The 22,422-nt window shown below is 36.3% G+C and overlaps 1 protein-coding gene across 2 annotated transcripts in view; it reads left to right on the plus strand.

Moving 5' to 3' along the window:
- Positions 1-22,422, plus strand: part of EML5 (EMAP like 5) — a 182,843-nt gene that overhangs the window by 116,415 nt on the left and 44,006 nt on the right. Inside the window, exons 22-28 of one of the 2 annotated variants that reach the window (XM_078151443.1) lie at positions 5,440-5,592; positions 6,246-6,377; positions 7,926-8,014; positions 9,221-9,397; positions 10,414-10,615; positions 12,044-12,170; positions 14,798-14,812. In XM_078151443.1, the coding sequence (XP_078007569.1) occupies positions 5,440-5,592; positions 6,246-6,377; positions 7,926-8,014; positions 9,221-9,397; positions 10,414-10,615; positions 12,044-12,170; positions 14,798-14,812 (895 nt within the window). The remainder of the gene's footprint in view (positions 1-5,439; positions 5,593-6,245; positions 6,378-7,925; positions 8,015-9,220; positions 9,398-10,413; positions 10,616-12,043; positions 12,171-14,797; positions 14,813-22,422) is intronic. The other variant, XM_078151444.1, reaches the window with a different exon arrangement.

The following is a 22,422-nucleotide window of genomic DNA, read 5'->3' on the forward strand; positions in this document are numbered from 1 at the left end:
CTCTGGGTTGGGCCTGCAAAAGGCCTTTGGCGGAATTCCCTCTTGACAAGGGATACCTTGTTTTGGGAACACATGCAGCCATTTCCCTCTCTGGGACACCAGTAGAGGCATGACTGTAAGTGCTTACTGATTTCCCTTTCTCTCTAAGGCATACAGGCTCTTTAAGAGATGGACAAATTCTCCCCTACACCTGGGGATCTGCCTCTAGGTTTACAGAACTGGAAAAGGCTGGGTCCCCACGACCTTAAAAAGGAATGTCTTGTCTGTCCTCAATGTGATCTAGAGGACTAGGAAAAAAATGTCTGATTTGTGTGGGGAATTTCTGTTCTCTGCCTAAAATTAGCCCACTTTGAATAGAGAAGGCAAGAAGGAAACAAAGGTCAAGTTTTCTCCCCTGTATGAATCTGAATTCTCTGGTTCCAGAACTGAAAAATGAAAGTGAATGGTTACTCAAAGGGTTGGGGAACCTGCAGCCTAAAGGCCTCATGTTGCCCTATAGACCTGAAGTGCAGCCCTTCGACTGAAGCAAAACTTCACAGAACGAATCCCTTTAATGTAAGGATTTGTTCTGTAAAACTTGGACTCAGTCCAAAGGCCTCACCCAAGGACCTCGAAGGCCACAGGTTTCCCACCCCTGTTCCAGGGGGATTACAGGGTAAAGAGAAGAATTTAAGATTGAAGATATGGTGATGATATGAAAATAATTGATAAAGCAAGATGCTTCAGGACGTGGGAGAGGATAGGTGGAGTCACAGCACTGGTAGAGAAATTAGTCTTAGACATGAGAAAGAAACATTAAAAATTGTGTTTTTCGTGACATACAGTTTCTGTACCTTGGGTGCAGGCGTCATTCACTATTGGCATAGCCATCCTATTTGTACAAGGTAGCCTCAGGAGTTGACATCTATAGCATGACCTCTGGATCGTATACAGTAGCTATGGGAATCAGTACAAGATAGTCCGTTCATACAAGGGAAATGCTACAGAGGTCAGCTTGTTCTTATAATGGAGAAATAGTTTGCCCCACTGGGGCACTCATGAGACACCCTGATCTCACAGTTTCTCACCCGCCTTAACAACAAGAAATTCTCATTTACTTGCCTGCTGTGTACAGTGTACTTTGCTTTACTCCAAGAAGCTTAGTTTAGATAAGAAATGGTTCCTTCCTTCAGGTCTGATAAGGAAGAAAGATAGCAACACAAGTAACTGTAGTGCAAAATGTTAAATAATTATATTAGATTTATAGTACAAAGTGAAGGTCAAGTTCTTACATCTATTAATTTACTGCTAAGAAGACAGTACTTCGGGTACTGTCATCTGATGTTTTCTGTTGAGTCTACATCTCCACTGGTTTTGTGGTCTTTGGGTTGTTCTTTGCAGACATCTGCTGGGCTTCAGCTTTCTAGCCTCTTCAGAACCAGCTGTCCCTTTCTGTTATCTGCTGGGATGAAGTCACTAGCATGTCTTTCCCTAAAAGGAGAAACTGTAGCTTTTTTAATGCATTGCTGAGATCTGTAAACTACCACACCCAGTTAGGTAGTATCCAGCAATAGCTAAAATAGGAATTCTTATGTCAATTTTTTTGTGTCATGGACCCCTGTAACAGTCTGGTGAAGCTTATGAACCCCTTTTCAGAATGTTTTTAAATGAATTTTAAAAAATACATAGGCTTACAAAGGAAATCAATTATATCCAAACTGAATTATCAAAGTACTAAAAAAAAAAATCAAATTAATGGAACCCCTGAAATCTATCCATAGAACCCTTGAGGTCCAGGGACCACAGGTTAAGTTGTTTTAACTGCCTACATCTGATATAGATCTGAAGTGTATAATCCCAGAGGACTTAGACTAGGAAATTCCTTGTGACTTCAATTAAGTCTCTAATGGGGAATCCTGTGTCCTCAAAACCTATTTTGGGAATTCTGCTTAAAAAAAAACTGTAAGAAATGTGTAGAAATTGGGACAGTGAAATGTTTCCAAGTTTCTTTCTGGTTGGTATGCAAACAAAGTAAAAGACCAGAGCAAAAGCTGGGAGAAGAAGCCAGCACCATCTCACTTTGCCCTCCGGGTCCATATTCATAGAATCACAGAAATAGAATGGAACAGGGTCTCAGAGGTCACCTAGTCCAGCCTCCTTACTTTACCAGTGAAGAAACTGAGGCATAGAGAGATTAACCCTAGTTCACATAGATGTCAGAGCTGGGATTCAAAGCCCGCCGTCTTTCCACTATATGATATTACTTCTTGTTCCTAACTCAAAAAAAAAATACTATCTTTCTACTTCTCTGAAATGTCCCCCTTTGGCTAACAAGTTCTGTCCTTCCCCTCTTTACTGTTCCTCAATTCACATTAACCTGTGCTTTGCTCCCTAGTCCCTGAATCCTTTTCCATTTTCCCAGGCTATCTTCCCATACTCTGGCTTAATACAGTTTATGGGCCTCCCTACTTAATCTTGTCCTCGTGGTCAACTACTGTGATGATTCCTTCTAAGGTAGTGACTAATGAATTACCTACGGTGACCTTACTTATATGTGACCTACTGCCATTCTCTGCCTGCTAATCCTCAACCAGAGGTAACTTCTGTCATCTACTTTCTCTGATCCTGCCCCCAGACTGCTAAAAAAACAAGCACAACAAAAACAAAACAAACCAGTTTAAAAACTGAGCTAATTATAAATTTATGTTTAATATACTGAAATGTGTCTTCGGTGGTGTTTGGCAGCTCCAGTGCTGTGTGCTAATTCCGCTGTTCGATATATTTTAAGGCAGTTTGATGGTGCAGTGGGTAGAGCATTGGGCCTATGGTTAGGAAGACTTGAATTCAGATCCAGCTTCAGACACTGTGACCTTGATAAAGTCACTTAACTACCGTTTGCCCTAGTTTCCCCAACTATAAAATAGGGATAATAACAAGACTTACCTTTCAGGGTTGTTCTGAGGATCAAATGAGATGTTTGTAAAACACTTAGCACAATGTCTGGTATAGCATAGGCTCGTTTCCTTCCCTTCCCTTGCCTCTATTTTGATTCTTTTTTTGATTCTTCAAGTCCATTTTGACTTAATGCCAAATCCAGTCCTATCCTATCCTCAATTTCTCTATAGTATTAGAAACTCTTGTTCCATCTTGTTCTTACTACTTTCTTCTCTCTTAGTTTTTATGGCACTGCATTCCCCTGCTTATTTCTATATCTCTGACATATTTCTCTACAGTATTTCCTTTATTGATTCCTATTCTTTTTCCCACTCCCGTACATTCAGATTCCTTAAAGGTCTTGTTCCTCAGCTTTCTTCTTGCTCTATCTTCTCTCTTGGTAATTTCATCCACTTATCTTGCGTAAATGACAGACAAATCTATATGTCCTACCTTAGCAGTCTTCTACTCTTAACCTGCATTTTAATCACCTATAGACATATTTACACATTGTTCTTCGAGTACCACAAACTCTTTTCAAAAACTGAATTCCTCATCTTCTCCCAAAAAACATGCTTTTCTAATTCTTTTCCTCATTTATTTTAATCATATTACCTTTCTTCTGTTCACCAGTGCTGGAAACCTTGGTCATCTTTTGACTTCACCCCCTGTTTTTAATTGGTTGCCATGTGTATTTCCAGAATCTTTCTAATATCCTGTCTTTCCTTTCTAGCTGGTTTGAATGTATCATATGGGAACTGTTTTAATTACATCACAAATTTTCTTATCTTTATTCTTTCTTCTAACTTGATGTTGAATTTAGTCATTGCTCTAACAAATTAATACTCTGACTATATATACACTACTTATTCAGAAATTATTGCCATAACTAGTAGTCAGTTTCTCTTTTTGAGATCAGTCTGTTTGTGTCCAACATCTTCCAACTTTCTTCTCTTCCTCCTTCTCCTTTTCTTCTTCTCCCTCCTCCTTCTCCTTCTCTTCCTCCTTCTCCTTCTCTTCCTCTTCCTTCTCCTCCACTACTACTACTACCACCTTCCAAAATACAGTGGAGAGCCTCATGTGTGTGCATAGGCTGTAAGATATGAACTTCCAAGAATTGTTCAAAAGAAGTGACATAAAAAGATATTCCCAGGGCATGTATGACTAGAAAAGAAAGAGGACCACTTGTGAAAAGAGCAGTAGGTAACTGATGGACAGCTGTGCTCCATTGGTATTCATGCAATATCAGGAAAACTAGGAGAATACCCCCAAACAAGTTCGGTGTACTCCTAAGGGAATCTTAGGTAGAATATGACAAGAGTCAGGATGAGGTAGTATGGTAATTTGTAGTCTGCAGCATTAGAGGAAATACCGATATTAATGACATCACAGACCCATCAAAATAAGATTTGGCTCAGCCATGTGAGATCTTTTTTACCCCAATTTAGGCACTCAATATATTAACCATCCTTCCCAGCCTAAGCCCCTAATACAGTGCCTAGTTGTATAAAATGCCTGTTGGTTGAATTTGATAAACATGCTATCCTCCAAGTCAGTGATAAAAGTATTGAATAGAAAAGAGCTCTGCAGTACCCCATTCTAATAAACTCTTTTTCTTAATCTATGCTTTGGGTCAGATATCTTAAAAAGTGATCTGAATGCTTATTTTCTTCACTTTCTATATTGTCCAGAGGAATATCATGAAAGATTTCATTAGATGGATGGGTTCCAATCTTTTCATTTGAAGACCTCTACAATGTCAGGTGCTCACCTGTTAGAACAGCCAAAATGAACTTTTCCTTATTCTTCTAATGTACCTCATGCTTTTTAGATTGTTGATCATGTTCCATTCTGGGCTCCACATTTACAAAGGGCATTGATAATCTAGAGTATTCCCAGAGGCAGGCAGTCAAGAACTTGAAGGGACTAGAAACCATGCCACACAAGAATTTGTTAAAGGAATGAGGGGGTTTATATTTTAGGAGAGAAGGCTTCAGAGTGAAAAGGTGGTTTGTCTTCAGATATTTGAAGGTCTGTGCCTCTGTTCACCCACATACCTTGGATGCTTTTCCCTTACATTTCCACTGTTGGAAATCCTGCTTATTCTTCAAAGCCCAGCTTGAATGCCACTTCTTCCATGTTATATGATCTTTAATCCTCCCAGCTAGAAGTGATCCCATATTCCTTGAACCTCTCACAACACTGTTTCTACCTGTCATGTACTTTCACATTCTACTTTCTGTGTATCTGTTTGTGAATATGTGTTATAGCCTTCTACTCTCCTCTATTTTAATTCATCTTTGCATTTCCTTAAGCATGAAGTACAGTAACTAAAAATTATAAATATTCAGTAAATGTTGAATTAGATTTGTTGTTTACTCCCCAGTTTAGAAGAATGAACTTTTGTATTCTCTTTGAAATTAAAAAGGGTTGTGAAGATCTGTGTTTTGAAAAATTTTTTTAAAATTATCACTTAGATTAGGAAGAAATTTCTTGAAATAACTGGTTCTTTTTCTCTTTTTTTAGGAGGGAGGTGCTGTTGTTTTTCTCCTGATGGTAAAGCTTTAGCTGTAGGTCTCAACGATGGAAGTTTCTTAATAGTGAATGCAGACACCTTAGAGGATCTTGTCTCCTTTCACCACAGAAAGGATGTTATCTCAGATATTCGCTTTTCACCTGGTAGGATTCAGGAAATATATAATTTAGTTTGACAAATACTTCAATTTGGTAGCTAAATATGTTAAAATAATATAAAGTTTCTGTGAGTAAAAATATTTTACTCTTTAAAGTTTCTCAATTGACAACTTATTTGTTGCTTTTGTAACTAGATAGATTTTATTTTATAAATTCCCATGAATTAGTGTCATAGGTACATATACATGTATATATTTATGCATATATTATTTAATACGCTATTATAATGGAATATAGTATTATAATTGAGTACACTATAATGGAATAAATTCTAGAAGTAACCTAGACAAAACTTTTCTATGATAGGTTTCTCTGCATTTCCAAAGTAAAAAGAAGTTTGGGGGTTTGTTTGGTTTTTTTTTAACTGTAGGTGAAGTATACAAAGTTTCCTTGCACAAAATTTTAGAAGTATAACTCTTCTTCACTGAGTTTTCTTACCAAATGTTTATGAAATTATTCTGTGAATTTTTTCTATCGTTCCATCTTTAAGAAATGATTGTACTTACAAAAGCTATCAATGAATTCCTTAAATTTTTTTAAAGTTTAGAATAAGTGTAACTATTTGTAATAGCAGAAAATAAGCTATACTTTATGGTAAGAAAAACTTACACAGCAGTATTCCTGTTCATGTGTTATAGGTTCTGGAAAATATCTAGCCGTGGCATCCTATGACAGCTTTGTAGATATCTATAATGTAATGAGTAGTAAGCGAGTAGGAATCTGCAAAGGTGCTACCAGTTACATAACACATATTGACTGGGATTTAAGAGGTAAGAACTTGAGTAACAATAGTTTCCAAAAAAAAATTGTATTCAGTGCATTACCATAGGAAAATAAAAACACAAATTACATATCTCAACTCTAAGACATTATAAACATTATTATTTAAAATACTTATGTTATTTTATGTATGTATTTGTACCATAACACTACCCGCAATTTTATGAAATTTATTCCAATATTATCCAAATAACAATGATTTCTAGAGATGTTTTATTTATAAAGCTATATAAATATTGTGCTAAAGTATTTTCACTTTTTATAATTATAGTACAATTTATACTGTACCTTTTATTTTACAGTGATAGTAAAATCATTTTTAACAAATGATAGTACATTTTTGTTACAACACTTGATTTAACATAATTTCACATTTGTTAAATAGATATTCTATGAGAAGGAACCATTACCTAGTTTTTACACCTTTAAAAACATAATCCCCCAAATTTTGAAATTAGCATGATACAGTAAAATACTGGTTTTAAGAGCGTGAGTTTTGTTCCTTCAGCTTTCTTATTTTTTTCTAGTTGTGTAATCCAGTCCTGAATGGCTACTTTCTAGATTAATAATTATAATTATTCTAGCTATTCGCTGTCCCCTTTTTTTGAAGGACTTGAAGTACTCTTTTTTCATTCATTTTTCTAAGTTTATTTTTTGGGTTTTGTGTTGAAATTTTCTCAGAGAAATTCATTATCTCTCTTCAGGCCTGTCTGTATTGTTCTCCTGCTCAAGAAGTTTCAGTAGCTCCCTATTACCTCTAGGATAAAATACAAACTTTTCTGTTTGACATATAAAGCCTTGGTGGTCTAACTTTATCCTTTATCTTTCTTGACTTATTTCACATCCCTTCTTTTTACATCTTATATTACCAGGCCTGCTTACTCTTGTCCATCCATTACACTCCATTTCCCACTTCCATACCTTTGCATAGGCTGTCTGTCATGCCCAGAGTGTTCTGCTTCACTTACAACCCTTGATATCTGTAATTCCCTTTACGCTTCAGCTTAAGCCTCACCTCAATACAAAAGGTCTTTCCCAGTCCCTCCCCCACCAGGTTGTCAATTCTTTTCCCTTCACAATTGATTTATAAATATTTTACATTTATCTGTATACAGCTAGTTCTTGATTAGTGTGGATAATGAATCTCTTGAAATGATTGCTTTTTTTGAATTTGCCCTATATATTTCCATTGGACTGATACCAGAGACCATATTTTATGTAATTTCAACTTCAAATAATGTAAATTTAAATATATGTGAATTCCAATTCTTATGACTGTTTTAAAGGATGTGTCATTCACGCTAATCAGGATGTAGCAGGTTTAATCTCCTGAAGGGCAGAAATTGCTTTCATTTTGGCCTTTGTAAGTGCTTAATAAATTCATGTTAAATTGAATTGAATTTAAAGTTATATAAATTATTAAATTTTGAGAGCAGAAGAAAATGTTTTATAGACCTTTAAACTTAATGTTTTTCCATATAGAAGACACAGAAATAATCTGACTTTATATATTATATTTATGTTCATGTTTTTTAAAGGAAAGCTTTTACAGGTCAATACTGGTGCTAAAGAACAATTATTCTTTGAAGCTCCCCGGGGGAAAAAACAGATTATTCCTAGTCTAGAGGTAGGAGAATAAATTATTGATGAGAATTTTTCTGTGTGAATGTTATTTAAAAGTCTGGTGCATATTTTCTATACTTCCCACACTAAGTACATGTGAAGTCTGTTTTCCATTCATTAGCAATTGTGGGATATTATTTGAAGTATTTATTTTTATTGTGGGGTAGATTTAGGTAGTTTGGTAATGAAAGAGAAGGGCAAATGTTTGAAAAATGATACAGTTATTTTCCAAAATGGAAAACATATTAACCTCCTCACAGTATTAGCAAATTATGAACTGCATAGAAGTAGAACAAAAGAAATGAGAAAGAAGTAGAACATAGAGCTTGTGGGGCAAAGTTAAACAAATCAAACATCAAGAAAAGGAAGATTAGAAAGCAAGTTAATATCTCTCTTCAAGTTTGTGAAGAGATATTTCATAGGTGACTATAAACAACTATTCATATTTCCAGTCATGAAAATTAAGGGTAATTTTCTGAAGTCATAGACAGGGATTTCATTGGTTTAGTGAGATGAGGAAATTCCCAGAACCTTATAGTTTTAGATAGCTGTCTGTAGGTCTGAGAGTTTACACAGCCAATACATGTCACAGACAAAACTTGAACTTTGATCTTTGACTTCGAGTTGGGTTCTGTTTTCACTGTGTTTCTTGCACTTGATTAGGTCATCTATAAGGATCAACTTCATGACTGAAGTAATACTAAAATGTAGGTTTATTAAACTAGTATTATAATAATAAAATGTTATGATTGCTAAGTGCTTTACAAAAATTATTTCATTTGATGTTCAATAACTTGTTAAGTACTACAACTATTATTCACATTTTACAAATCAGTCTTTGGTTAAATGATTACCAGGTTATCACAGGTCATAGGCTAGTAAGTTCTGGATTTGAACCCAGGTCTCCCCTGACTCCATGTCTTGTTCTCTTTCCACCATCGTTGCAGCCCTCCAAAATAGTTACCTCATTTGAGCCTCATTAATAGGAAAGGTTTTTGAATCCTTCTCTATTAAGAGTGAGATTGTAAGCAAACCAAGAGATTGTATACTTAAATCTCTCAATATCCCTCCTACCATAGATCCGTTTAATGATGATAAATTATCTTTCAGATGATACGTTTAATTCAATTCATACTGTGCTATGAGGAAATATTTGGAAGTTTTTCTATTAGTGTTGATATGCAAAATCTAAAATAATTTATTTTTGTAGGTAGAAAAAATTGGTTGGGCATCATGGACAAGTGTGCTTGGTTCTTGTTGTGAGGGAATTTGGCCAATAATTGGAGAAGTCACAGATGTAACTGCCTCTTGTCTCACAAGTGACAGTGTGGTCCTAGCTACTGGTGATGATTTTGGATTTGTGAAGTTATTTCGATATCCTGCTAAAGTATGTATTTTTTTCTTTTTCATTGGTAATTGAGAACTAGCTTAGCTAACCCATTTCATAGCATTTTAGAGAAATACATGTATATACTTCACTTAATAGCATCAGTGATACAAAATTACATTATTAGACAAAATCATCTCAAAATGGATAGTTCCACTGAATTATATAATAAATGAGTTTCTGAATGTCCATACTATATTATAGCAATTGATTTTTTAATAATGAGATAATTTTAAAATAAAGTTGCTTGGGTTAATTTTATGTGAAGTTTGTCGGTAATATGAATGGCATAGAATAATTTTCTGATCTTGTTAATTGTTCATATCTAGAAATGACATGTATGATTGCATGCCTTAAATCATATATAGCAATACCTTTATTAAAGAAGATGTGTTACAAAAACAGATTTTGTCAGAAACATAATTAGCCGAGGTTGAAATAATATGATAGGCATAGGAATGTGTAGGAAAATATGGTTTCCTTCACCACCTCACTACCCAAGGGATTATTACTTCTATTCACATCTTTTATTTACCAGTTTTTTTAAAGAGTAAGGTAATTCTCAGATAACTTATTAATTTCAAGCATCGCTATATTCCATTTATTTTATTACATCACTAATTCTTCTAAACATATAGCTGTACCATTTTATATTTAAGTTTTGCAGAACTTTTCTTAGTATGATTTTTACCTAGAGGAAAATTATGTAATTTTGTTTTTATTAATTTACCAACTTGTATCTTCTTATGTTCAAGAAGAAAACATAACACATGGAGTATTCAGAAAATAATTTCAAAAAGATTGTATACAGATAAACAAAAGCCAATGTAATTAAAGGTGTGCCTGTCTAGCTTTTATTTTGTAAATTAAAATTCCTCTCAGTGATATTGCTCATTTTTAAAAAAAAAATAATAATTACTTAAACTACTGAATATTCACAATTAGATTTTTAATCTTGTATTTCAAAAGTAATTATAAATATACTTTTTAAACTTCCATTTTTTTCATATTTTTAGGGAAAATTTGGAAAGTTTAAGAAATATGTAGCCCATAGTACACATGTCACAAATGTTCGTTGGACTTATGATGACAGCTTATTGGTCACAGTAGGAGGTCCAGATACATCTCTTATGGTTTGGACATATGAAATAGAAGGTTATCGAGAAAAAAGACCATGTGATAGTGAGGAATCCGATATAGAGTCTGAGGAAGATGGAGGTATGTAATTTTGAAATAAAGTAAATGTTAAAGTATCAGGAAATTTTAGCAATATATAAATTATGAAAAAGTTTTGTAGCTAGATTAGGAATGATTAATTTACTTCTAAAGGCAATTTTAAAATAACTTATGAAATAAAATTTTAATACCTAATAAAATATCAAAGGAAATTAATGAGGGAGTGGAATTTTCTTTTTAGCATCATTTGTCCTTTTTAAAATGCTAAAATTGAGTTTTCTGTAACCTGGAGTTAAAAAGTAAATATGTAGCTTAGCATGTATTGATGAATTTGTTAGCTCAGCTAAAAGTATAGGCCTGTTAAATTTTAAATGAGGACAAAGTTGTGTTACTCTGCCTAACAATAGTTTATTAAACGTGTTGATTATAAATGTATTTTGAGCTTTTAATAAATCACTTTCATCTAGGATAATGAGTTATTTTATATTATTTAATGTATAAGTGGAGTCATCATATCTTTCCACCATTGTGGCATGTGTGGTATATGTTAAATGAAATTCTTGGTTCTCGAGCCTTTTGACTCTTTTCATCAAGCTTTTAAAAGAATTTAAATTGTTGCGGGCAGGTAGGTGACTCAGTGGATAGAGCACTGGCCCTGGAGTCAGGAGGACCTGAGTTCAAATCTGGCCTCAGATACATAACACTTTCTAGCTGTGTGACCCTGGGCAAGTCACTTAACCCCATTGCCTAACCAAAATAAAAAGAATTTAAATTGTTGGAAACACAATTTTTAGAGTAGCTAGGTGGTGCAGTGGATGGAGCACTGGCCCTGAAGTCAGGAGGACCTGATTTCAAATAACACTTTCTAGCTGTGTGACCCTGGGCAAGTCATCTAACCCTCATTGCCTCCAAAGTAATAAAATTAAATTAAATTTTAAAAAGAAAACAATTTTTTTATTCTAAAAATAGTTTTTACTAAGCAAATTCAGAATATAAAAAGAAAAATGTATTTTAGGTGGCCTAAATCTATAATACCGAATGTGGAAATCCTCTCCACGGATATGATCAGCAATTTTTCTTTGACTTAGTTTGCTGGCACACAAGAGGTTAAATGACTGGCTCACCGTCATTCAACTGGTACATTTGAAGCCAGTCTTTCTGACTTCAAGTGAAAGCCATCAAGCCACACAACCTTCCAGGAATAATCATTGAGATATTGTTTTACTTCCCTTTTTTGTATAGAATTTGAGAAAGTACTTCCTGCTTATCCAAAAATGGCTCTCAAAAGCCATATCTCTGCCAGGTAGGGAAATTGTAAGCTGGTTTGGTATGGTGTTTTTTTTTTGGCTGGTTTTTTTTTGAGGGGGTTAGTTTGTGTTTTTTTTTTTACCAAGTTTATGAAATCATAATAGCAGTCTCCCTAGTCTTTTATTTCTAAGAGAATAATAATTCTCATATTTTTGATGATAGGATATGATAGTGATGTTACAAGGGAGAATGAGATTACTTACACCATTAGAGCCTTATCAACAAATATCCGACCTATGTTTGGAATCAAGCCTCATTTACAACAAAAAGAACCTACAGTGGATGAAAGGTAACTGCCAAATTTAGAATTACATGCAGAAAAAAATAAATATTTCAGAATTTGAATTTTACTTTTAATTTAATGGAAATATTATTTTAAAATGTTAACAGTGAAACTGTTAGCCCTTATTTATACAGTAATGAACATAGTTCTGGGCACATTTTTGTTTAGTCAATAAGTGCTTTTTTGATGGTGTCAATTTATCTTTTATAGGTCTAATTTAAAAGTACTTGTGATGTTAGTGTATATTAAGGTTATATAGTTAATATTAAGTTAATCCTGTTTGCAATTATAGATAAATGTGCATTTGTTTAGGAAATAAAAATTCAAACAAATGTCCTTTGTTTATTATGGAAGGTGTGAGCAGAGGTGGGATCAGATTTCAAAAGATTCTATTTATTCAGAGCATAATTTTATTTTATTTTTTCTTTTTTTGGTGAGGCAATTGGGGTTAAGTGACTTGCCCAGAGTCACACAGCTAGTGAGTATTATGTGTCTGAGGCTGGATTTGAACTCAGGTCCCCCGAATCCAAGGCTGGTGCTCTATCCACCGCACCACCTAGTTGCCCCAGAGCATAATTTTCCACATGAAACTTTGCTACTCTAATTGTGCTAAAATCACCCCTCTCTGATATGGAAAAATTGGGACACTCATGCATTCTGGAGAGCAATTTGGAAGCTATTCCCAAAAGACTATGAAACTGCACATACCCTTTGACCTAGCAATACTACTGCTAGGTCTATATCCCAAAGAGATTTAAAAAAAAAAAAGGATCTTTTTGTGGTGGCAAGGAATTGGAAATTGAAGGGATGCCCATCAATTGGTGAATGGCTGAATAAGCTGTAGTATATGATTATGATGGAATGTCGTTATGCTATAATAAATGACAAGCAGGATGCTTTCAGAAAAACCTAGGAAGACTTACGTGAACTGATGCAAAGTGCAATGAGCAGAACCAGAAGAATATCGTACACAGTAGCAGCAACATTGTGCAATGGCTAACTTTGATAGACTTATCTCTTCTTAGTAATAAATGCTATCCACATCCAGAGAAAGAACTGATGGAATCTGAATGCAGATCAAAGCACACTTTTTTCCCTCCACTTTTGTGGGTTTTTTGTGTTTTCTTTTGTAACATGGCTAACATGGAACTATATTTTGCATGACTTTACATGTACAATCTGTATCAAATTGCTTGCCTTTTCTAGTAGAGTAGAAGGGAGAAGTTGGAAGGGAGAAGTAGGGAGGGAGAGAATTTGGAACTTAAAAAACAAATATTAAAAAAATTTTAATGTAATCTAGAAATATTTAATAAAATAAAAATATATTGGGGGGACAAAAATATCACCATCTCCCTCAGTCCTTTGCACCCATTGTCAAAAACAGTACATGTTCTTTAATATAAACAGTACTAAGTTTTAAGTAAGACGTATATTGAAGTATTGCCTAAAACTCTCAAGTATTATTGGTCTAGATTTGAATTGATTGAACAAATTGAGACTAAGGATGAAATTAGTTTATCGCCTTAATTTTAGAAAAATATGCAGTAGAGAGTTATTGGTCCTAATATATTTTTAGCCATACTATTTGAACTTCTTGAACTTTGTAAAAGAGAAGAAATAAAATCTAAACTCCAGGTAAATAAAATCAGTGAACATTAAATTTTTTTATTAGCTAATATTGAGTTACATATACATACTTAGAGGATTCTTTGATTTTTTTTTTGTCAGCTTGAGTATTGAGTCCAATCAGGAATGGCCTATGAGCCCTCACCCCCCAGCCCCTTGCCAAAAAATCACCCCCCAGAAGACAACCAAGTGATGGATCTTTCAAAAGTTAGGTAGGCTGGCTCTCAGACAGTAGACATGAAGTCAGGGAGATTAGGTGGTCCTGGGGCAGTTAGGTGGTGCAGAGAATAGAGCACTGGTCCTGGAGTCAGGAGGACCTGAGTTCAAATGTGGCCTCAGACACATAACACTTTGGCAAGTCACTTAACCCCAGTTGCCTTGCCGATAGAGAGAGAGTCAGACAGACAGACAGACAGACAGACAGACACACACTATGTGGTCCAGTGGATGATAGAGTGATGGGCTGAGGTAAAATGTGGCATCAGACACTTATTAGCTGTGTGACCCTGGACAAATCACTTAACTTTTGTGTGCCTCAGTTTTCTCATCTATAAAATAGAGATAATAACAGTATCTATGTCCCAGGATTGTTGTGAGTACCAAATGAGATAATTGTGAAGCTCTCAGCACAGTACATTATATGCATATAGTAAACATTATATAAATATTAGCTATTATTTTTTGTGTGTGATTCGTTCACATTTATCTTTCATGAGTTTTTCATGGTTTTTGTTTGTACTAAAGTCTAAAAGACCTTCACATTTTCTGTATGAATTTTATACTTTATCAGTTTGAAGCAATTAAATTCGAGTTTTGGGGAACATTCTTTTTTAGTGACACAAAAGGAGCCAACGAATTAATATAAGTTTATCTCTTTTCATTGTTCTTAGATTTCTACTCAGATATTGCCTTAGTTTATTTTGTTTCCTTAATTTATATTCATGTAGTTTTCATAGTTACTTAAATTTCTTTTTTCTTTTCTTTTTTTTCCTTTGCTGTTTCTGAAGGCAGGGAGTAGTCAGGTAAGTGTTATAATAGGACATGTTGCTCAGAAATTCTTTTTATTTTTATAAAAATTTGTACTTTATCTTGAAAATTGCCTGTCTGCCTTTTGTTTTGTATATTGCATTTTCCTTTGACTTAAAACAGATTTTGACCTGATCTAAGAAAACATTTAGCTAAATAGATGTAATTTTATTTGGCTACGTAGAAAAAAAGATTGATATACTTGAATAAAAAGGAAAAAAACTTATGGTCAGGGTTATGTTTACATATTGTGTATATGAAGGTGGTTGCCATAATTAGAATGGTTTGGTTTATAAAGAGCATTTTTCATAAAAATCTGTTTGTTAAACTTATTAAACAGAACACTTAATTTCCATGCATTAGATCTCAAATATCAAACTTATCAACTAAATTCATTTGTCAGTGAAGCATTATTCATTTCAGTAAAACTGTTCTTATCATACCAGCTAGCTTTATTTAACCCCTAATCAACACAGCAGAGATTCATTTTGGACTTCATTTCATTTTACTCCAGAAGAAGGAACTAAGGTTTGAGTTATATGGGAAAGATTTTACTTCACTCTAAGTAAAAATATTTTAACAAAGATGTTCAGCAGTGAAATAGGATGTCATAATACTACTACTACCACCACCACCACACCACCACCAGCAGCAGCAGCAGTAATAATAATAAAGCATTTATATAGCACCTTAATGTTTACAAAGAACTTTACATATGTTAACTTTTGATTCTCTCAACAACACTTGGAGGTAGATCTTATTATTATCCCCATTTTATTTATGCAGAAACTAAAACTGAGAGAAATCAAGTAACTTGCCCAGGGGTACATAGTTATATGTCTAAGGCAAAATTTGAACTTGACAGGAGTCAAGAGTTCAGCACTGTGTTCTCCACACCATCTAGGAGGTTCAAAACCTTCCAAAAATCTGACTCCAGCCTACCTTTCTAGCTTTATTTCACACTTTTTTCTTTCACAAACTCTGTGTTCTGGCCATATTTGATTGTTGGGTATTTCCTGATTTTGTCATGCCGCCTTTTGTGTCTGCATTTCCTATACAAACACATGTACCTCAGCCTCCCCTTATCCCTCGCCAGTATCTAGAAAGGTTTCCCACTACATCTCCATGTGTTAAAATTCTTCTCTTCTTTCAATACTCAGCTCAGATCTTGACCTCTAAATCCTTCCTTTATTTATCTAGGTAGAATTGATCTTTTCCTTTCCTCATCTCTTATTCCTCTTTTTAATGATAGGTATTTCTCATATTCTAGCTTATTGCAGTCAGTCATTTCTGTGCATTTCTTATCCTCTACTAGAAGGATTGTATTACTCAGTAAGCAGAGTAAGCAATCTGTCTAGGGCCTGCAAAGTTGTTTTGATCATTTAAAAATATTATGTTATGAAAAAATATTATGAGAACTTTAACAATCATAAAGAATTGAAATGTAAGGGGCATCTCCTTATCAGTTTGAGTTACAGTGTAGCGAGTGTTTAGGATGTTGAGAGTGTTGTCATTCTTCTAGATAAGGTAGATATGGCAAGTGATGTCTCGTTAAGAGGAGTTCTTTAATCATTTCAATTAAGTACAAAGAGATAAATTGGGGTTGGGATTGTATTTTCCTGTGAGGGAGTGTTAACACTTCGGTACACCTGGATAATGTGTTTGATCTGGTGGGAACAGATTGCTTAGCTGGCACTCCTGTGGGACAGACTGTTGTGATGAGAGGACCCACCCTTTGAGATTGAAGGTCATTTGCAGAGTGAAATTTTTTGCTCCTTTAACCTTTTATATGAGATCCTGAGCATGCAGCAAAGCTTAGAGCAGATGTGATTCTTGGTCCCATTCCCGAAGGTCCACTAATGGTAGCCTTAGAGCATGAGCTTCATTTATCCACATCTGTTGTACACGCTCATGCGTGTATGCATAAACATGCACGCACGCATACACACACACAAACAGTCATAGTCCAAGAAGGGAAGACTTTAAATTCTAGCCTTGAAAGAACAATGGCATAATTTCTCAATCTCATAGGAATTATGGAGCAATAATCCCAGTAGCCTTAAGTGGTTCATTAACTTTAGTTTCTTGAATAGAAGAATCAGCAAGACAGCTCTGAGAGAGAAAGGCAGGAGGTGGTGTGTGCCAGGCTGGTCAGATACCATCACCACATGCCTCAGGTCAAGGAGAAAGGCTAGGGCTCTGATCCCAGAAGCCTGGAAATAGAAGTGTCCACTAAACCACAAGCTGATTCAAACCTGGTGTCTGCAGTCATCATTTAAGAGAACAATAACTGTGGGAAAGGGGCCTGCCTTTTTCTCTACCACCACCACAAAAAACTGCTAACCAACTACCACTGATTGACACCTTAAGATCAAAAGCCTTAGGAGTGGCAGCACTCCCCCCAAAATTGCCATTCTTGCTTCAAGTCCAGAAGGCATATAATGGTTTCGAATAGGAGCTTGTGTGTAAGGAGGAAGATGGAAGAAGATTATGGGCAAAATCACCTTAGGCAGAAACTTAGTGAGAGATCTGACTAAGCAGAGTTTTCCCAGTAGCATTTAAGGATAGAAATGGAAGGAAGAAAGCCAACAGATAAACACTAGAAATGATTTTATGACTCCTACATTGTAAGGGTAGGGGCCTCTTCCTCTCAGAGGAGAGAATGAATGCTGCTTCTGTCCTACAATAATAGTGCAGAAGATAAGTTTTTCTACCTTATACAATCATTAACAGATATTTGGCTGTAATGTGCAATTGAATTTTAAAACCCTGTAGCACAGGGTTCTATCAGTATATCTTTCTTCAACAGGAAGAAACTAGGTTGTATTAACTTTGGAGAATTGTGGAGTTCTTTTAATGACCCCAAATAAGATCACATCTTTTTGGTTTCCAAAGAATTGAAATTGAGCATCACCCAAAGAATAGTAGAGAAAAACAAAGTGGGTATTAGTAGGCTGAACATTTTACAAAGAATTTGTTCAGTAGTGGTGAAAAGAATGTCATCAGAGAAATGTGCAGTCCTATCAAAAGAGAAGGATAATCAATGGACAACCCACATTCCATTGATTTCCGGTCTTTCTCAGGAGATCTAGAGGGAGAGGAATCCTGAGAAGATAGGTGTGCAGAATGTTTCCTAGGGGGCTGTTTTTCTCTCCCTCTCCTCCCTTGTACCACCCAAATAAGATAACCTCAAAATTCAGTAAACTCAATGAAAACAAGAAGAGGAAAAGTGAAAGAACCTATAAGATGCTAATTTTTCTTTGCAGGGTTGAGGGGGCCTCCAAGATCAAATCAGCATTCCCTTTCACCTGGCACTCACTCTTATTTCCTGCTTCTTATTCCCTTCCCCTGTCTCACTCTACCCCTCCAATCTCCATCTTCCACATCCTCTGAATTGAACCTCCAAAAATCCTTGGCTATAGCAGTAGGTGGAGGAGGCTGTTCCTCCTGGGGCAGGTGGAGGCTAGGGACTGGAACACTAGACAAACAACTATAGGTTGAAATACTAGGCAGAAAATAAGATGGAATGTATCAGTAATCATGTAAATTTCTGAATTTAGATTCAGTTGCTCAAATATAAATGATTAAAACCATGCCTGGAGAGTAGTTCATTCAGAGTGTGGTAAGGTTAGGGGTTAGTTGACCACAGGTTATTAAGTCAACAATATTATGCTGCTAATGCAGACAGTACAAAACATATATATATGTATGTATGTGTGTGTGTGTGTGTGTGTGTGTGTGTGTGTGTGTGTGTGTGTGTGTGTATATATATATATATATATATATATATATATATATATATATATGTAAATGAAGTCTTCCCAATAAAGCATATTGATGCATTTAAATAGATTTGGGTGTTGTATTTTAAGGGGCACATTGGCAAACTAAAGTATATCTCATAGAGGATCCAAAATGAGTCTTTTTTTTTGAAACCATGCCATGATTCTTGCCATGAAACATTAAAAAAAACTGTCATATTTCTCAACAGCAGAGTTAGGGTGCATGTCTAGTTTCATGGGGGAAAAAAGCCCTTCCAACAAAGATCCAGGTTCTAAAATAGAATTGATTTGGACACTCATCAGATTAGGCAGAGTTTTTCCTAATCAGCCTGGTACCTGCATAAATAAGAAATGGAACTGTTTTGTAAAATTGATAAGATCACATCATTAGTAGGTCACAGATTTAGACCCAGAAAGGAAACATTCCAGACTACCAAGATAAGCCCTGTCAAGCCCCTTTTAAAGATGAGAGAATTAGGGCCAAAGGAAGGATGTGACTTATTCAAGGTCCCCCAGGTAACAGATAATAAAAGAAGTTAAAATACAAGTCCACTGACTGATTTGAACACTCTTTCCACACATAAAATAGTGTGTGCTTTTACTGGTATTTCCCAAAATCTTTATTTTTCTGAATGACTTGGTCTCTCCTTTCCTGAACCAGTGACTAAAGAAAAAAAAAAACCCACAGTTAAACTGGTGTTTTAGACTTTCTGTCAGAGATGAGCCCCAATTTCCTAGAAGAAGGTCTAGAACTTTTTGTTCTGGATAGCTTTGTAGTTATTTATTTATATTCAGATATCATGCTAAGCATTGGGGAGACAGAAGTAAAAGCCAGAAAAGTCCCTGTCCTCATTCAAATAGGGAAAGGTTATATGTATAGGAAAGTGATGTTCATGGAAGGGATATTGGTCAAGGAGAAGGAGTGGAGTTAATGGGGAAGTTTTTATTTCATTCAGTAAACATTTATTAAGTACCTACTATGTGCCAGACACTGTGCTGCACACTGGGAATGAAAAAAGAGGCAAAAGACAATCTCTGCCCTCAAAGAGCTTACAGCCTAATGGGGGAGACAACATACAAACAAATATATGCAAAGCAAGTTATGTATATGATAACTAGGAAGTAATTAAAAGAGGGAAGGCCCTGGAATTGAGAGGGATTAGGGAAGGCATCATGTAAGAGGTGGGATTTCAGTTGGGACTTAAAGCCAGGGAGGTCAGTAGTTGGAGCAAAGGAGGGGAGTGCATTTCAGATATGGGGAACAACCAGAGAAAGTGCCTAGAGCTGAAAAAGGGAGTATCTTGTTCCTGACACAGCGAGGCTAGTGCCACTGGATGGAAGAGTACATACAGAACAGTAAGGTGTCAGGGGACTAGAAAGGTAGGAGGGCGCTAAGTTATGGCAGGAATTGAATGCCAAACATCATTTAGCATTTGCTCCTGGAAACAATTGAAAGCCACTGGAGTTAAAATATTGAGTGGGAGCAGGGGTGTGTGTGACAAGATCAGACCTGCATTTTAGGAAAATTTTCTTAGTGGCTGAATGGAGAATAAAATGGAATTGGGAGAGACTTGAGGTGGACAGACCCACCAACAAACCATTGCAATAATCAAAATGTGAGGTAATGAGGGCCTGTGCCAGAGTGGTGGTGATGTCAGAGGAGAGAATGAATTTTATTTCAGAGATGTTGCAAAGGTGAAATTGACAGGCCTTGGCAACAGATCGGATATGGGGGGTGAGAGATAGCAAAGAATCCAGGATGACTCCTAGGTTGTGAGCCTGAGGCACTGGGAGGATGTTGTTGCCATCTATAGAAATAGGGAAGTTGGAGGTAGAATTTAGGGGGAAAGATAAGTTATTTTTTGGACATACTGAGTTTCAGATGTCTGCTGGATATGAGAGACGAGATCAGCAGAGAGTTTGAGGCAAGAAAGATAGATCTGAGAATCATCAGCATAGAGATGGTTCTTAAGTCCATGGGAGATGCCCGGGACAGAACCCTGAGGATACCTACTGTTAAAGGGCGTGATCTGCAGGAGGGTCCAGTAAAGGAGACAAAGAAGGAGGGCTCATATAGGTAGGAGGAGAAGCAGGAGACAGTGGTGTCACAAAAGCCTAGAGGGAAGAGAGTATCAGGGAGGAGAGAGTGATCAACAGTACTAGGAGTAGTGGCCAGGAAGGTGATGGTCATCAAGATGAAGCCAGATTTAAGTAAGAGCTAGTAGATGGAAGAGGAATAGATCAAAGATGAAGGAAGGTTTGCTGTCTGTGGAACAGGCATTTCAGAGGGAGTGGGAAGGCTAGGTTAAGTTAGGATGAAACTTTGGCTTGGGAGGGTTGAAGGAGATGAAAATAAGGAATTGAGAGGGAGGGAATGTGGAGCAGCATTTGGATGGTGATCTATAGGAGTTCAAAATGGCTGGGATGTGAAGGGTGTGACCGGGTGTGGAAATATTCATCACTAAGTGGAGGACGCCACTCCTCCACTGCCAAAGTACAGGCACAGAAGAGGTAGGAGGCTTGAAGTCCAAAGGAGGGTTACTTTTCTTTTCACTGAAGGTTCTCCTCATCCCATTTGGGACATTGGTTTGGCAGCAGGAGGTGGACAATACCCTGTGCTGATAGAGATGGAAGTGGTGGCTTTGGGGCAGGAGGAAGATGCCTAGTCTGGCTCTAAGCAGCCTTTCTTCAGGGGACACACTACGCTAAGTGGGAGACGGGAAGGCTCAGGGCACTAGTGCACTGAAGTCTCAGGTGTTCTCCCCTGAGGAGGCTGGCTTGGAGGCAGCAGCAGGTAGATTACCTGTGAAGATGGGACATGTCCTTTCCAGGAGTGGCAGTGTTATTTGATTATTGTTCTCATAGCAAAAGACAGAATGGGGTTGGAGGAAGGTACTGAAGGCATGGCATAAGTATAGCAGTTAGTCTGGGTCCCCCTACGTCCCTCACCCCCCCATGAGGAAAGCGTGGTCTCAGGACACAACACAACAGGAAGAATGCAACGGTCTGGAGTCACGTTCAGGAAAACAGCCCCAGGACAAAAGCTGGAGGATGAATGTTTTGACACTTTGAAGGAGTGTGGATTTCATTAGTGTAAATTCTTCTACCAACACAAATTATAACCTTCCACATTCTCTCATCTCGAGTAGTGGTTATCCCACTCAGTTGTTCCATAATTTATCAATAGAATATTCACCTCACATACTAGAAACATTTCTCATGTTCTTTTAATATCTTGATGCTTTGTCCATTTTTTCTCACTTTATCTTCATTTCCGGTCATATCTATTCCCAATAAAGGCCTTAATGCCATTTTTGCATGCGAGTCATCATTGTGGTAACACTTTAGTCTACTTAATGCCCACCATGCGCCTTTCCATTCACCTTGGGATTATTTGCAATTTCAATTCTTCTGAGATTATGTGTTCCAGGATTCACAGGCATATAGCATCCCTGTGAACATATTGGAGTTAAAGAGATAGGGTAGTCTCCATTTAAAGTTGAAATAATGCATATAACAGCAAAAACAAGGATGACAGACTTACTTCACAACATAAAGCCTAGAGAGACAATGTGGTGTACTGAAAGAACAGACTGGATATGGGAGATGAGAGATAGTGCAGAATACAGGGTGACTCCTAGGTTGTGAGTCTGAGCGACTGGGAGGATGGTGTTGCCATCCACAGTAATAGTGAAGTTGAGGGGGGTGGAATTTGGGGGAAAGATAACGAATTCTATTTTGGACATGCTGGGTTCAGATGTTCAGATGAAATGAAAAATACTGAATTCAGAGTCAAAGGACCTGGGTTTGACCATTTAGGCAGG

The sequence above is a fragment of the Phascolarctos cinereus genome, unplaced genomic scaffold (assembly GCF_003287225.1).
Source record: "Phascolarctos cinereus isolate Bilbo 61053 unplaced genomic scaffold, phaCin_HiC Scaffold_3;HRSCAF=262, whole genome shotgun sequence".
Classification (NCBI taxonomy): domain Eukaryota; kingdom Metazoa; phylum Chordata; class Mammalia; order Diprotodontia; family Phascolarctidae; genus Phascolarctos; species Phascolarctos cinereus.